General features: G+C 49.8%; 1 protein-coding gene across 5 annotated transcripts in view; it reads right to left on the bottom strand.

The window, feature by feature from the left end:
• Nucleotides 1-2,679: 2,679 nt before the first annotated feature.
• The window catches only part of dhx38 (DEAH (Asp-Glu-Ala-His) box polypeptide 38), a 44,183-nt gene continuing 29,840 nt past the window's right edge, over nt 2,680-17,022 (bottom strand). For 4 of the 5 annotated variants that reach the window (XM_056278214.1, XM_056278217.1, XM_056278215.1 and 1 more), the window contains exons 20-27: nt 16,477-16,685; nt 12,944-13,098; nt 9,587-9,742; nt 8,605-8,739; nt 7,335-7,460; nt 7,137-7,232; nt 5,682-5,803; nt 2,680-2,801 (exon numbers count right to left, since the gene is read on the bottom strand). In XM_056278214.1, the coding sequence (XP_056134189.1) occupies nt 2,720-2,801; nt 5,682-5,803; nt 7,137-7,232; nt 7,335-7,460; nt 8,605-8,739; nt 9,587-9,742; nt 12,944-13,098; nt 16,477-16,685 (1,081 nt within the window). In that variant the 3' untranslated portion in view covers nt 2,680-2,719. Of the gene's footprint in view, nt 2,802-3,058; nt 3,168-5,681; nt 5,804-7,136; nt 7,233-7,334; nt 7,461-8,604; nt 8,740-9,586; nt 9,743-12,943; nt 13,099-16,476; nt 16,686-17,022 lie in introns of those variants that run through there. The other variant, XM_056278218.1, reaches the window with a different exon arrangement.

The raw sequence follows: 17,022 nt of genomic DNA, 5'->3' as shown, positions 1-17,022 counted from the left end.
CTGTAGGGACGCCCGTCCAAGGTAACACAGGGATTCGAACCGGCGATCCCCGTGTTGGTAGGCAACGGAATGGACCCCTACGCCACCCGGACGCGCCGGTTTGGGTTTAATGAACCACTGGTACTGAAACGTGTCCGACTCTCACTCGTGTCTTTCATCTCCTTGCGACATAACGAGCAGACGCTGTCACAGCCCGCCGCCGCCGCCGCTGGGCGTCAGACGCCATGACGTCAGACGCCATGACGTCAGACGCCATGACGTCAGACGCCATGACGTCAGACGCGATGAGCCCGCTTCCTCACAGCTCTTCCTGTGTTGCGTCATCTCGAGCCAAGCAGAGCACCTGTTGAACATGTGCTGCAGCCTGGGGCATCCGGGTAGTGTAGCGGTCCATTCCGCTGTCTGCCAACACGGGGATCGCTGGTTCGAATCCCCGTGTTACCCCCGGCTTGGTCGGGCGTCCCTACGGACATAATTGGCCGTTTCTGCGGGGTCTGAGGCCGGATGTGGGTATATGTCCTGGTCGCTGCACTAGCGCCTCCTCTGGTTGGTCGGGGCGCCTGTTCGGGGGGGGAATAGCGTGATCCTCCCACGCGCTACGTCCCCCTGGTGAAACTCCTCACTGTCAGGTGAAAAGAAGCGACTGGGGACTCCACATGTATGGGAGGAGGCATGTGGTGGTCTGCAGAGGGGGTGGAGCAGCGACCGGGACAGTGGGGTGATTGGCCGGGTGCAATTGGGGGGGGGGAACCGTGCTGCAGCCTACATGTGCGGTCATAACAAATGACATAGGACAAATGTCTGCGGTCAGTACATGATGAGCACGCGCCTGACGTGGGGACGTAGTGACGTGGTGACGTCACCTACAGAGCGGCGTGTTTGGACGTCAGAACGTTTGACGCGTGCACAGATTGACCCGGTTAGCAGGTGAGGTCAAATTAAGCTAGAGGTTAAAGGTCAAGGTAAAGTCAAAAAGCGGATTTTTTTCCCTTCAGAAGCTCCGTCTGAGCCAGCTCAGCCCTGACCCAGAGGGAGGCGGAGAGAGGTGGAGGGAGGCTGACTGAGGGAGGCGGAGAGAGGTGGAGGGAGGCTGACTGAGGGAGGCGGAGAGAGGTGGAGGGAGGCTGACTGAGGGAGGTGGAGGGAGGCTGAGCTTTCTAGTTTCTCCTGTTTTCCCTTTGCCTCGTGTTCTGTGCCACAAAACGTATTGTAGCGAATTCGGGGGGGGGGGTGTTCCGGCCGGACCGGACCGCCACAGTCGGGACGCGAACTCGGATTCCCCGCACCGCGGGCGACTGACGACGTTAAGCAGTCGACTAAAGGCTCCGAGCCGTTAGCCAAGCGCTGAGGTGTGTACTGCTCGGTGTACCTTAGTGTTTCTGAGACGTCTCGCTGTGTGGAGGATCCAGCTGTCACTCACACTGTCTCGTTCAGGTGGGCGGTTACACATCTGTACGTGCGAGGGCGTATATGATCTGCCTCGTGACTTGTGACGCTGCAGACTTCATTAAGGGATTTTATTAAGGTTCATGATTGAGCATGCGTTACATGGGTTAAGCCTCTTAAATATGAGCTGTTTTACTGTCATCATCATCATCATCATCATTATCATAATAATCTTCATCATCATCATCATAATAATCATAATAAGATGCGTTGTGAACATTTGCATCTCGCCGTGTTGTTTTAACAGCTGTACACTTCTCACGTGGTGTGAAAGCCTGGGGTGGATCTGTCCAGGGTGGGGCTGTCCAGGGTGGATCTGTCCAGGGTGGGGCTGTCCAGGGTGGATCTGTCCAGGGTGGGGCTGCGGGGGCACCACGAAACAAGTCATAACGGTGCGGGGGGTGGTAGTCCAGGCCCCCCGCCCCCTCCAAGAAACCCAATGAGAAGGGAGGTGTCGGGTACAGTCATGACGGACACGTCAGTCATCTTCACGCTCCTGTCAGGCGGACATTTACATACGGCGTCACCACGGACACACACAAGACCGCCGCCCAACACGCCGCCGCCGCCGCCTGCCCCGTCCAGGACGGGCTTCAGACGCTGACGTCACAAAGCCAGCTCGAGAAGCTCCCTGGTCAGGTGCGGAGGAGTCGGTGGAGGGTGCGCGTGCTGGCTCGCCCCCTTCCCCGGCGGCCGGATGTGGGTGAGAAGAGCGCGTGCTGGCTCGGGGAAGGGGGCGGGCGGGCGGCCGGATGTGGGTGAGAAGATGACCTCCACCAGATGCTCACACAGTCCGAGGCGACAGAGGGCAGACTACGAGACTACGAGACTACGAGAGAAGCGTGCATGTGGGGAGAAGAAGAGCACGTCACACCGGAAGCGGAACAGCTGACCCTGCTGCTACTGCAGCACCGACTCCCCCCAGCATGGACACGGACACAGACGCCACAGTACGGACGAACACGTCAGATACAAAACACACAACTGCCCACATACAAACTCCGTTTCCAGTGACGTTACCGAGTTAGAGACTCGTGTCTGTAGAAAAAGTCTTTATTCTTTAATAAACTATCAAAACACAAAGGAAAACAAAAAGCCGCCACTGTCTCGGATGCAGCGTTCCGCTCGTGACGGAGGAAGAACGCAGGGGGAGGACGCGTTACGTTGAGTTGCCTTATCCAAGTTCTCCCTCTAGTGGTGTGGAGACGAACTGCGGGTGGCTGGCCACGCTGGCTGGCTGGCTGGCTGGCTGAGCTCACTCCCCAGAGGGCTTCTACAGCCCAAAGCGGGCCGGGGTGCGCCTGGGGGTCATGGGGGCCTCCTCTTTTCTTCCAGGGGTGCAGATTTTCACCACCCTAAATGAATGGCAAAAAAAAGAAAAGAAGTCAGAGGTGTGTGTGTGTGTGTGTGTTCGTCATGATGACAGTGTTTTGCTTCATTGTGTGTGTGTGTGTGTTCCTGTTCAGGTCAGGTGAACACCATCCCAAAACGTTGTCTGCTACAACACACCAGCAGCTGCTGGCAGGAGGAAACCTGTGAGGCTGGACGAGGACCGGCTGCTGTTTCTCTAAACCATGGTGGGAGGCGTGTGTGTGTGTGTGTGTGGGGGGGGGTTGGGGGGGGGGTCGTCTCAGCGGGGACTGGTGGTACACAGCCTGATGCCGCTGACAGCACAATCTATCATCTTTAATTACAGCACAGTGACACTCTGACACTGACCACTGCTCACACACAGAAGCAATTAGAGCCAGCAGGCCACAAGCCCCGACACTGTGTCCCCTTCTGTCCTAGTCCCCCTCTTCAGACACACATTTTACTTCAGGTAGAGGTACATGGGGGGGGGGGGCTCTGGGTAGCATAGTGGTCGATTCCATTGCCTACCAACACAGGGATCGCTGGTTCGAATCCCCATATTATCTCTGGCTTGGTCGGGCGTCCCTTCAGACACAACTGGCCGTGTCTGCAGGTGGGAAGCTGGATGTGGGTATGTGTCCTGGTCGCTGCACTAGCGCCTCCTCTGTTCAGTCGGGGCGCCTGTTTGGGGGGGGGACTGGGGGGGAAATAGCGTGGTCCTCCCACGCGCTACGTCCCCCCTGGTGAAACTCCTCACTGTCAGGTGAAAAGAAGCAGCTGGTGACTCCACATGTATGGGAGGAGGCATGTGGTAGTCTGCAGCCCTCCCCGGATCAGCAGAGGGGGTGGAGCAGCAACCAGGACAGCTCAGAAGAGTGGGGTGGGGTAATTGGCCAAGTACAATTGGGGAGAAAACGGGGGGAGGTACATTGCAGGTAAAGGTACACTGGTGTTCTGTACTGAAGGACATCGACAGTTTGACACTGGTAAAGAGCACAGCTGCAGGCGATTACGCAGGTGGAGAGAGACCTGAGGAGGCAGGTGGAGAGAGACCTGAGGAGGCATTTGGAGAGAGACCTGAGGAGGCAGGTGGAGGGAGACCTGAGGAGGCAGGTGGAGGGAGACCTGAGGAGGCAGGTGGAGAGAGACCTGAGGAGGCAGGTGGAGAGAGACCTGAGGAGGCAGGTGGAGGGAGACCTGAGGAGGCAGGTGGAGGGAGACCTGAGGAGGCAGGTGGAGAGAGACCTGAGGAGGCAGGTGGAGGGAGACCTGAGCAGGCAGGTGGAGAGAGACCTGAGGAGGCAGGTGGAGAGAGACCTGAGGAGGCAGGTGGAGGGAGACCTGAGGGGGCAGGTGGAGAGAGACCTGAGGAGGCAGGTGGAGGGAGACCTGAGGAGGCAGGTGGAGAGAGACCTGAGGAGGCAGGTGGAGAAAGACCTGAGGAGGCGGTTAAGAGGCTTCTGCATGTGTGTCAGCAGGGCTTGTGGGTAACGGCAGATTACCAAGATTCGCTGAAACTCCCAGACCTTAGAAGTATGCAACACATGGCCTGATGCCGACTGGTCAAAGAGGGAAGGATACCCTGCATAGCACGCCCCCCCCCTCCCCCCACACACACTAACACACTAACACACACATCGTGGTTCAACACACTCTGTGACTATCTACATCACTCCTGCCTTGCCTCAGCCTGAAAAACGTTTGTTTGCATGGTGCTTAGTCACACCAGTTTTTGCCGTCCTCCTCCTCGTTTAATATGACTTGTTTCTGTCTCAGGTTCTTCTTCGTTTCGGTGGAAGCAGCTCAGACGGGCCTGCTGCTACAGCTGCTAACTGCTTTGTGGCTTGTTTGGTATGTGATGCAGTAGGTCACCCGGAAGAAGGTCCAATACAACCAGCTGAAAGGGGGCATATCGCCACCTCCTGTACCGGGGTCAGACATACTTCCGTCAATAAATCGATTCTGCCCCGGTTCTTGTGTACTGGGACAAGGACAGTAGTCCAGCTACACGTCCTGATCGAGCTGTAGCGTAGCTCCACTTGACTGTGCATGTAAACACAGCCAGTGTCTTTCTGTCTTTCAACTTGGCAGACTGGATGTAGCCCATCAGAACAATATCCGGTTTTGGAGAAAATCAAAGGTTCTGACTCTGGGCTTCCCTGTCAGGACACAGTGACCCGCGGCGCTCATCACAGCGGTACCTGTTGTACAGTGGGACCACACTCCATCTACTCTGCCTTCACCATGACGACGACTGAAAAGAAAGACGAGGATGCTGGTGAGGAGAGGGACAAGCGGACAGCAGGAATGTGAAGGAGAACCAGACGGGGCGTCCTGGTCAGCGAGGAGGACCCAGGAGAGCAAATCACATTCATTATCACACAGCGGACTTCCTCCTCTTAATCTAATTCTTAATCCCACGCCTCTCATGTGATTATTTTCAACATTTCTGTCTTGCTGCCATGCAAATCTTGACGGATAACCCATCTGATTAATTAACAATACAAGTTTTTCCTCTTTATGTGTGTCTTTATAACCTTATTTCTCTTCTGTGAAGCTTGAAGACGGGTGTGAAATTAATTTCTGGGTCTAATTTGAAAATGAACATTCCCTCCTCCTCTGCTCTGCTCCAGCACAATTTAAATTGCTGTGGTAATGGAGGTCAGCCAGGAGTCAATATTATTTCTTTTTGTCTCATCTGGAGGGAGCAGAGGTGAGAAAAGCTCATCATGAGGAGTGAGCGTGGTGGAGAGAGAGGGAGATATAGATGGGCAGAACGGCAGGTAAATTAAACAGCTTCTGGACTGTGGATGGAGAGCGTGGATGGGTGATAAAAGAGGAGGACCGAGTGTTATGGTGAGAAAGACAAGCGCTCGCCCCACCTGACGCTGTTGGTGTTGCTCTTCCTGTCCTGCTCCTCTCTGCGTGCTCGCAGCTGCTCCTCGGCAAGCGACATCTCCTCCTCCATGTTGGTGATCTCCTCCTTGGCCCGGCGCCGGTTCTCCTGGAAGTGCCAAACAAAAACACCGGCGGGCATATGAGTGTGGAGGTGGACTGGACCAACAGAATAAAGTTCACTGTTTGCAAAACGTCTTTCTTTTTTTTATCCTCTCCCCCCTTTCTCCTTAATTGTATCCGGCCAATTACCCCACTCTTCTGAGCCGTCCCGGTCGCTGCTCCACCCCCTCTGCTGATCCGGGGAGGGCTGCAGACTACCACATGTCTCCTCCCATACATGTGGAGTCACCTGCCGCTTCTTTTCACCTGACAGTGAGGAGTTTCACCAGGAGGACGTAGCGTGTGGGAGGATCACGCTATTCCCCCCAGCTCCCTCTCCCCCCCCAAACAGGTTCCCTGACCGACCAGAGGAGGCGCTAGTGCAGCAACCAGGACACATACGCACATCCGGCTTCCCACCCACAGACACGGCCAATTGTGTCTGAAGGGACGCCCGGCCAAGCTGGAGGAAACACGGGGGTTCGAATCGGCGATCCCTGTGTTGGTAGGCAGTGGAACAGACCGCTACAATACGTGGACGCCCTGCAAAATGTCTTTAAGTCCCGCCTCCCTTGGTTACTATTGCTGTCTGAGAAACTGTCAGGATCTTTGTTATTAGTTCAATGTCACATGAACACACGAACACATGGAACACACCGGGACTCAGCTTCCAACGCCGCCTCACCACTGCAAACACCCTCGTACAAACCAGGAGCTAAGACCAGCTGTCGGTCCCATGTGCGACAGCTCCTCAAGACCTTATTTCCATGACTGTATCCTGGATATCCATGCCAGGTGTTGCTGACAGAGGTCATATTTTCATTATTAACCACCAGTGGAAGTCTCATCAGTGTCTTCATGGACTGTGTGACTGAACACACCGCCCAGACTTCACACACCGATGTCACGTCTCCACACAGAAACGTATGGAGGCTCAGAAGAAGAAGTATACAGTCTCGGTGGGTAAACATGACAATGTTCTATGACCTCAGTAAGATTTCTAGGAAATTTGATCAACTTTATTATTTTCCAGATGATAGTCCAGACATTTGTTTTCCAGAACAGGTGGGAACCATACATCTGCTGCCGTTCGTGGCTCAAAGAATGCCCGAGGAAGAAGAGACGGTCACTGTGTCAATCACAACACGGCAGTGTCAATCATAACTCAGCAGTGTCAGTCACAACACAGCAAACAACTGCACAGAGATGAATTCCAAAACAGCAGCACAGGAAAGCAAGTACATAACAGCAAGAGCTGTGTGTGTGTGTGTGTGTGTGTGTGTGTGACAGGTGTATACTGTGTGTGAGTAGCAGCTTGCTGTAGCCTTCTGCTTCCTCACCTGTCTGCTCTTTCCCGCATGTTTGATGCTGTAGAACATCGGTCCGAGCTCTGCCAGCCACTCTCCATCCACCGCCGTCACACACTGCATGTACTCCTACCAGGGCCGAGCACAAGTTACACGTCAGTAACAGGGAACAGAAATGTCTCAACGCCATGCGGGGCAACAGCCTGCAGCCTGTGGTCCGGCGGTCTTTACCTTGGTGGTCATGACCAGCTCATGGTATGTGATGTAGTCAGGGGTGTAGCCCATACCAAACAGGGAGCTGGTGGGGTGTAGGTGACACGGCATGCCCGTCCGCACATTCACGTACTCACCGATACCCTGGGGAGAAAAAAATACCCAGTCAGAACTAGGAAAAGGACATGCTGAGTGAATCTGACTCATTCATACATCCTCTGGTGTTGGAGAGCACTCGGGCGTAACTTATGGGGGGGTCAGGGGGGACAAGTCCCCCTCAATATTTAGAAGAGGTGAATTTGTCCCCCCCAAAAACTATATCATGAATGATAATGTTGACTCCCTCGCCAAAAAAGGTAAAATAACAACACAGACAGTCGAACTACTTAAAATGTCATTCCTACTTGTTTTCCAACGATTTCCTACACCCCTATGCTTGGACCATACCATGTTAACCTTGCCACTGGGATTGCCGACCTTGCTGCTGTCTCACAGTTGCTCCTGACAACCAGGAGACCGGAGCATGAATGATGGTGTAAGCAAGTGTAAGCAACGTAGCTAGCCAGCTTGCTTGTCTAGCCCAGTACACCACCCTTTCTTACCTTTGGGGTTTCTGAGTTCAGACCCCCTCACGAACTAGCTAGCTAGTTAGCTAGCACTTGCTAACAGTAGCCCCTAGACGTTTATGTTAGCTTAAATGAACTTGAACTGATCATTTCGGGCACATGAGATAACATAATAGGTACATCTACAAACCAATTTGTGCCAAGGGTATTGTGTTAGTTCAGATGCATCTACCACTTTCAAAGTGAAGTATTGTTATTTTTGTGAATCCAACTTTTTGTGAACAATAGCTGAAGGAGAATAAATATTTGAAATACATAATGACAGTCTACTTCATTATTTTCCTTTTTGTGTGACAATAGGCTAGCCTATCTGAAAGTTGTTTTTCTTTTACATAAATAAGACATTTCCACAATAAATTGATGTAGAAAAGGAGCAAATTGGTGCATACAAATTCACCAGAATGCAGGAAATTAAATGTGTGATGCTCAAAATCAGACAGGATACTTCATGGCTGCGGGGGGAGGGGGGGTCCATTAAGGTAGCAGACTGGACTGTCTTTCAGCTGGAGGACTGAGGTTCCAGCCCCATGCTGCCAAGCCTCTAACCCGCTGGGTTGTCTTTGAGCAAGGCGTTGACCACTCTACCGCTCTCAACAGATCATACCCTGCAACCTGCCTCCTGACATGAACCACATCAGCACTGTTTCCACAGTGGTCAGTACCTTCAGCTTGGCAGCCTGATGGAAGTAAGCAGCACAGATGCACTTCCTGATGATGTCCCAGTCTGACCCACAGGAGGTCAGGTTCATCCTCTGCTGCACCATGATGTCCTTCAGCTGGGAGCGCACCTCACGCACCTACACACACACACACACACACACACACACACACACACACGTGTTACACCACCAGCTACTTGACAGCAGTGATGAAGGACACTGTCAGGCAGACACAACATTAAAACAAACTTAGACTAAAGTTAAACAGTCAGACGAAAAACGTGCCCCTCCTAAAAATTCAACTTTTAAAGAGTTTCGGACATTGTGCACTAAGTGTGAATTTTTTGTCCGAAAATTCTGCATATTGTGTGTCAGCCCTGTGATGGTCTGGCAGCCTGTCCAGGCTGTCTCCCCACCTGCTGCCCAATGACTGCTGGGATAGACTCCAGCATCCCCGCCACCCTGAGAGCAGGATAAGCGGTTTGGATAATGGACGGATGGCGGATGGATGGCTGGATGGATGGATAGATTATTAAATATGAGCTCACATGTTGTCCGTTAGATTTACACGCCAACTGCTAAAAAGACAGAAACGTTGTCTTAACATCGCCAATTTTCTGTCCTTTTCACATCTATCAAAAAGATGAGCGGACCAAACACGAGGACGTACTTATTTCTTAATGTGCTACATGTTCAGATGAACATTTTTACTTGGTGTGCAATGGCCTTTAATCACAACTCAACCTGAGAGGATAGTGTGGGATTTTGAAACGTCTTCGTGGCCCCTGGAGTCACGGAACAGAAACCATCATGAACCTCAGTTAGAAACAAGACCATCACCAACACATATGTGATGAAGTTTTTCAACAATGGCGGCAATATGCTGTGGTTTTCCATCTTATGTGAAAAAACCAACACTATTCTATTCCATATCTCCATCTGCCAGCAGAGGGGTCAACAGGAAGGGCAAGTGCTATCCTCTGACCTTGCGCATGGCCTTGGTGTGGATGAAGTGCTCATTGCACCAGATGCTGGAGTAGTTGTTGTTCTTCCACTGCATGTAGACGTTGAGGTAGGTAAGGTGGTCGCTCTCAGGAACCGCAAACTTCTCCCTCACCTGGTCGCTCTCCTCCTCACGACCCTGGGATCAACATGGATGCAGTTAACAGGTGAAGATTTCTCACAAAGAAGGCCAACATACCAACCAAACTACAAACACTGATGTCACATCTAAGCAGATGCAAATATGGATAAAAAAATGACATCTCAGTGGGAGAAAACCATTTATAATTAAAGAAAATAATAATAAATCAAACTTTCTGGACCTCAATAATACTTCCAAGACATTTGATCAATTTCATAATTTTCCAGGGGTATTCCATGACTGGAAAACTAACCCAGCCACTGAGGATGCACAAGCCAGTGCATTCTTAGTGTCGGTCCAGAGCCCAGATAAATGGGGAGGGTTGCGTCAGGAAGGGCATCCGGAATAAAATCTTTGCCAAATCAAATATGTGGATCATGAATCCAATTTCCATACCGGATCAGTCAAGGCCCGGGTTACCAACGACCACCACCGGTACTGTTAACGAGCAGGGTGCCGGTGGAAACTATGCTACTGCTGGGCGAAGGAGAGGAGGAAAGGTAGGTGTGTGGAGGTGAGAGTCAGAACTTTGAATGTTGACACTATGACTGGTAAAGGGAGAGAGCTGGCTGATATGATGAAGAGAAGGTATACTGTGTATGCAAGAGACCACGTGGAAGGGGAGTAAGGCCAGCAGCATCGGAAGTGGGGTCAAACTCTTCTACCATGGTGCGAATGGGAGGAGTAATGGGGTAGGGGTAATTCTGAAGGAGGAGTATGTCAGGAGTGTGCTGGAGGTGAAGAGAGTGTCAGACAGAGTGATGAGTATGAAGCTGGAAATCGAAGGTGTGATGATGAATGTTATCAGCACATATGCCCTGCAAGTTGGGTGTGAGATGGAAGAGAAAGAAGAATTCTGGAGTGAGTTGGATGACGTGGTGGAGAGGGTACCCAAGGAGGAGAGAGAGGTGATTGGAGCGGACTTCAGTGGACATGTTGGTGAAGGGAACAGAGGTGATGAGGAGGTGATGGGTAGGTATGGTGTCAAGGAGAGGAATGTGGAAGGACAGACGGTGGTGGATTTTGCGAAAAGGATGGAAATGGCTGTGGTGAATATATATTTCAAGAAGATGGAGAAATAGTGAGGGAGACAGCTAGGAAGGTACTTGGTGTGTCATCAGGACAGAGGAAGGAAGACAAGGAGAGTTGGTGGTGAAATGAGGAAGTACAGCAAAGTATACAGAGGAAGAGGTTGGCAAAGAAGTGGGATAGTCAGAAAGATGAAGAAAGTAGACAGGAGTACAAGGAGATGCAGCATAAAGCGAAGAGAGAGGTGGCAAAGGTAAAGGAAAATGTGTACGGTGAGTTGTATGAGAGGTTAGACACGAAGGAAGGAGAGAAGGACTTGTACTGACTGGCTAGACAGAGGGACCAAGCTGGGAAGGATGTGTAGCAGGTTAGGGTGAGGAGAGTGTGCTAAGAAGGTGGAAGGAGTACTTTGAGGGGCTGATGAATGAAGACAATGAGAGAGAGAGATGGTTGGATGATGTGGGGATGGTGAATCAGGAAGTGCGGTGGATTAGCAAGGAGGAAGTGAGGGCAGCTATGAAGAGGATGAAGAGTGGAAAGACAGTTGGTCCTGATGACATACCTGTGGAGGCATGGAGGTGTTTAGGAGAGATGGCTCTGGGGTTTTTAACTAGATTGTTTAACACAATCTTGGGAAGTGGGAGGATGGCTGAGGAGTGGAGAAGACGCATACTGGTACCAATTTTCAAGAACAAGGGTGATGTGCACAACTGTAGCAACTACAGAGGTATAAAGTTGATCAGCCACAGCATGAAGATATGGGAAAGAGTAATAGAAGCTAGGTTAAGAGGAGAGGTGATGATCAGCGAGCAGCAGTATGGTTTCATGCCATGAAAGAGCACCACAGATGTGATGTTTGCTTTGAGAATGTTGATGGAGAAGTATAGAGAAGGCCAGAAGGAGTTACAGGAGGAGTTGTGGAGTTGTGTCTTTGAGGATTTAGAGAAAGCATACAACAGGGTGCCAACAGAGGAGGTGTGGTATTGTATGAGGAAGTCGGGAGTTGCAGAGAAGTATGTAGGGGTGGTGCAGGATATGTATGAGGGCAGTGTGACAGGGGTGAGGTGTGTGGTTGGAATGACAGATGGGTTCAAGGTGGAGGTGGGATTACACCAAGGATCGGCTCTGAGCCCTTTCTTGTTTGCAATGGTGATGGACAGGTTGATGGACAAGATCAGGCAGGAGTCTCCATGGATGATGATGTTTGCGGATGACATTGTGATCTGTAGTGAGAGTAGAGTGCAGGTGGAGGAGAGCCTGGAGAGGTGGAGGTATGCACTGGAGAGAAGAGGAATGAAAGTCAGTAGGAGCAAGACAGAATACGTATGTGTGAATGAGAGGGAAGACAGTGGGATGGTGAGGATGTAAGAAGTAGAGGTGACGAAGGCATATAAGTTTAAATACTTGGGGTCAACTGTCCAAAGTAACGGGGAGTGCAGAAGAGAGGTGAAGAAGAGAGTGCAGGCAGGTTGGAGTGGGTAGAGAAGAGTGTCAGGAGTGATTTGTGACAGAAGGGTACCAGCAAGAGTTAAAGGTAAGGTTTACAAGTTGGTTGTGAGACCAGCTATGTTATATGGCTTGGAGACAGTGGCACTGACGAAAAGACAGGAAGTGGAGCTGGAGGTGGCAGAGTTGAAGATGATAAGATTTTCATTGGGAGTGATGAAGAAGGACAGGATTAGGAACGAGTATATTAGAGGGACAGCTCAGGTTGGACGGTTTGGAGACAAAGCAAGAGAGGTAAGATTGAGATGGTTTGGACATGTGTGGAGGAGAGATGCTGGGTATATTGGGAGAAGGATGCTGAGTATGGAGCTGCCAGGGAAGAGGAGAAGAGGAAGGCCAAAGAGGAGGTTTATGGATGTGGTGAGGGAGGACATGCAGGTGGCTGGTGTGACAGAGGAAGATGCAGAGGACAGGAAGAGATGGAAACAGATGATCTGCTGTGGCGACCCCTAACGGGAGCAGCCGAAAGTAGTAGTAGTAGTAGTAGTAGTAGTAGTAGTAGTAGATTCCAGGACTATAAAACTCGTCTGTAAATTTCCAGGATGTGTGGTAACCCGGCTAATCTATCATCCAGTATGCACCGCAAATGCCTGTATGATGTACGCCTGTCTATATGGTTTGGCGGTTTCATGATGAAACCATGTCAGTATTGGCGGGAGGCACCTTGGGTCTGTAGAAAATGGCCGGCACGGACAGCATGGACACGATGACGAGGATGTCAGCACTGCAGCCCATGTCACATGACACAATCAACATCTTGGAAAGGGCGGGGTCGAGCGGGAACTCCACCATCAGACGCCCGGTTGGCGTCAGAGCACCTGAGGAAGACATAATAACAATAATAATAACTCTATGTATCCCCATTCATACATAAGATGCAGCTTTACATTCAAACAGAATGACAGGTTAAAATAAAGGTACTTGGGGGACACACGCTGATGCCGTTACAACAGCAGAATGAAGAGATGATGCAGGAGGGACAGGGCTTTTAATGGGAAACCTGTTTGTCAATCTCTCATAGAGGACGACAGACTGCTGACGGAACAGAGTAATCACAGACCAGGAGGGGAAAAAAAAAAAAAAAAAACTTGCCTAAAAAAAGTTTGCCTGTTGTGATGTAAATGATTAGATGACAGGTTGTAAGAAGCTTCTGAGGAGGGAGAGCAGAGAGGCGCAGCAGCCAGTTTGGGGTCAGGTAAACGTTAATCACAGATAATCTGCTGTTAACACACCAGAGGGGGAATCATCAAAAGTCCCCCTTATCCTCAAATCCCCAAATCCCTCAGAATCTGGCTAAGATGAGACAGATGAGACCTGAGCAGTCAAATCAAATGCTGGATCAGGTATGAGGCAATTACTCCACCGGCTAAAGCCTCAAACTACTTCCTCTACACCCGTTTGCAGCGTTTGTCTTTGCACAGCAGCATCCTTCATGGACACTTGCGTCCTGCCTGCAGAGAATACGTATATTCATGTGTACATTTGTACACAGGTTTACACTGAACACATAGTTATACTGTACACAGTGCCGGTACTCTGTGAGGCCACTTCTATAAGACCAGGTCCACAGCATCCTTTAATCCTTTACTGGAGGAATTTCAGGTACTCGCCTCAGGGTGGCGTTTTAAGATGTAAAGGGTAAGAGGTACAAAAATGTGTTCATATCTCATTTAAAACTCTGCTACACACAATCACAACTGCCCTGCTAAATATGCACAGTGTTACACTTATTTAGCAGACGCTTTATCCAGCGCAACGTCCACCTGAGAGTTAATGCAACACAAGCAAGGATCTAGTTTGCAATACCCCTGCTAATATTCAGAATATCTGCTATATCACTGCCTAAGTCACCCAGTGCTTAACATGCCACGTCAGCATCTTCTGCACATCCAATTTTTACCTTTTACTTCATTGTCAGATGATGGACCTGTGTATTTACCCTCTCGTTGTGCTGCATGTCATGGTTTATGTTGTGGATGCAGTGTTGGTGTTGTTGTTGTGGTTGTATGCTGTGGTTTTTAATTTGCTGCTGCAGGATAAATTTCCCCTATAGGAACAATAAAGCAAAACTGAACTGAACACATGCATTATTTACTATACAGTATATCTATATATAGTATATATATATATATATGTATTTATATACAGTCCTGCCCCTGCACACATACATTTTGTATTTTTTTGGATTTTCCCCTTTTTTCTCCCAATTGTATCCGGCCAATTGCCCCACTCTTCCGAGCCGTCCCGGTCTCTGCTCCACCCGCTCTGCTGATCCGGGGAGGGCTGCAGACTACCACATGCCTCCTCCCATACATGTGGAGTCACCAGCCGCTTCTTTTCACCTGACAGTGAGGAGTTTCACCAGGGGGACATAGCGCGTGGGAGGATCACACTATCCCTCCCCCCTGAACAGACGACCTGACTGACCAGAGGAGGCGCTAGTGCAGCGACCAGGACCCATACCCGCCCGCAGCTACGCTTCCCACCCGCAGATACGGCCAATTGTGCCTGTAGGGATGCCCGACCAAGCCGGAGGTAACACGGGGATTCGAACCGGTGATCTCCGTGTTGGTAGGCATCGGAATAGACCGCCACGCCACCCGGATGCCCCTGTACACATACACTACCGTTCAAAAGTTTGGGATCACCCAAACAATTTCGTGTTTTCCATGAAAAGTCACACTTATTCACCACCATATGTTGTGAAATGAATAGAAAATAGAGTCAAGACATTGACAAGGTTAGAAATAATGATTTGTATTTGAAATAAGATTTTTTTTTTACATCAAACTTTGCTTTCGTCAAAGAATCCTCCATTTGCAGCAATTACAGCATTGCAGACCTTTGGCATTCTAGCTGTTAATTTGTTGAGGTAATCTGGAGAAATTGCACCCCACGCTTCCAGAAGCAGCTCCCACAAGTTGGATTGGTTGGATGGGCACTTCTTTGAGCAGATTGAGTTTCTGGAGCATCACATTTGTGGGGTCAATTAAACGCTCAAAATGGCCAGAAAAAGAGAACTTTCATCTGAAACTCGACAGTCTATTCTTGTTCTTAGAAATGAAGGCTATTCCATGTGAGAAATTGCTAAGAAATTGAAGATTTCCTACACCGGTGTGTACTACTCCCTTCAGAGGACAGCACAAACAGGCTCTAACAGGTACTATTCAATGAAGATGCCAGTTGGGGACCTGTGAGGCGTCTGTTTCTCAAACTAGAGACTCTAATGTACTTATCTTCTTGCTCAGTTGTGCAACGCGGCCTCCCACTTCTTTTTCTACTCTGGTTAGAGCCTGTTTGTGCTGTCCTCTGAAGGGAGTAGTACACACCGGTGTAGGAAATCTTCAATTTCTTAGCAATTTCTCGCATGGAATAGCCTTCATTTCTAAGAACAAGAATAGACTGTCGAGTTTCAGATGAAAGTTCTCTTTTTCTGGCCCTTTTTAGCGTATAATTGACCCCACAAATGTGATGCTCCAGAAACTCAATCTGCTCAAAGAAGTGCCCATCCAACCAATCCAACTTGTGGGAGCTGCTTCTGGAAGCGTGGGGTGCAATTTCTCCAGATTACCTCAACAAATTAACAGCTAGAATGCCAAAGGTCTGCAATGCTGTAATTGCTGCAAATGGAGGATTCTTTGATGAAAGCAAAGTTTGATGTAAAAAAAATCTTATTTCAAATACAAATCATTATTTCTAACCTTGTCAATGTCTTGACTCTATTTTCTATTCATTTCACAACATATGGTGGTGAATAAGTGTGACTTTTCATGGAAAACACAAAATTGTTTGGGTGATCCCAAACTTTTGAACGGTAGTGTACATTTGAACTTTTATTTAAGAATGTACTGGTATATCCACCTCAGCTGCCATGTATATTGTCTAGTTGAATGTCTCTCACTCCACAAGTGTGTTCATCTTTGCTGAACTGTTGTGATACTGTGTTGTGATACTGTGTTGTGTATGTGGCAGTCCTTCGCCATCAGTCGGTGTTGCTCCTTGTGCCGATGCAAATTTCCTGTATGCACTCATACTTAGCAATTGTTTCTGTTTCTGATAATACTGAATAAAATTCTGCTTGTGTTGTTTTCCCTTTAAGAAAAAAAAAAGGAGGTTTGTGTTGATGCTGTATGTTGACCACCTGCCTCCCTAAATCACAGCTAGAGAAGGCCGGAAGAGCTCGGCGGGCCACCCACCTGTGTTGTCCAGAGCGCCCAAGATCCAGAGCTGGTACATGGAGTTGAGCATGTTGTCTTCGGGCGGCGGGTCCATGAAGTGGAAGAGCAGCAAGTCCTGGACACCCAGAGACTTCAGCAGCAGGACCACGTTGGCCAGGTTGGTCCTCTGGATCTCTGGTATTGTGGTGGTCAGCATCTCGTTCTTAAAGGCGCTCTGTGTGTACAGCCTGGATGGGGAGCAATGCACAAAACAGAGAAGATGAAAGTATTAAAAAAAAAGAAGAGAACATTCAGTTTTTTTATGCATGAAATACAACTTGAAGGGCGTCCCGGTAGTGTGGCGGTCTATCCCGTTGCCTACCAACACAGAGATCGCCAGTTCAAATCCCCGTGTTACCTGCGGCTTGGTCGGGCATCCCTACAGACACAACTGGCCGTGTCTGCAGGTGGGAAGCCGGATGTGGGTATGTGTCCTGGTTGCTGCTCTGGCACCTCCTCTGGTCAGCCAGGGCACCTGTTTTTTTTGGGGGGGGGGCGACTGGGGGGAATAGCGTGATCCTCCCA

The sequence above is a fragment of the Lampris incognitus genome, chromosome 4, assembly GCF_029633865.1.
Source record: "Lampris incognitus isolate fLamInc1 chromosome 4, fLamInc1.hap2, whole genome shotgun sequence".
NCBI lineage: Eukaryota > Metazoa > Chordata > Actinopteri > Lampriformes > Lampridae > Lampris > Lampris incognitus.
Note: the sequence above shows the minus strand (reverse complement) of the source record. Positions and strands in the feature narration are given on the sequence as shown.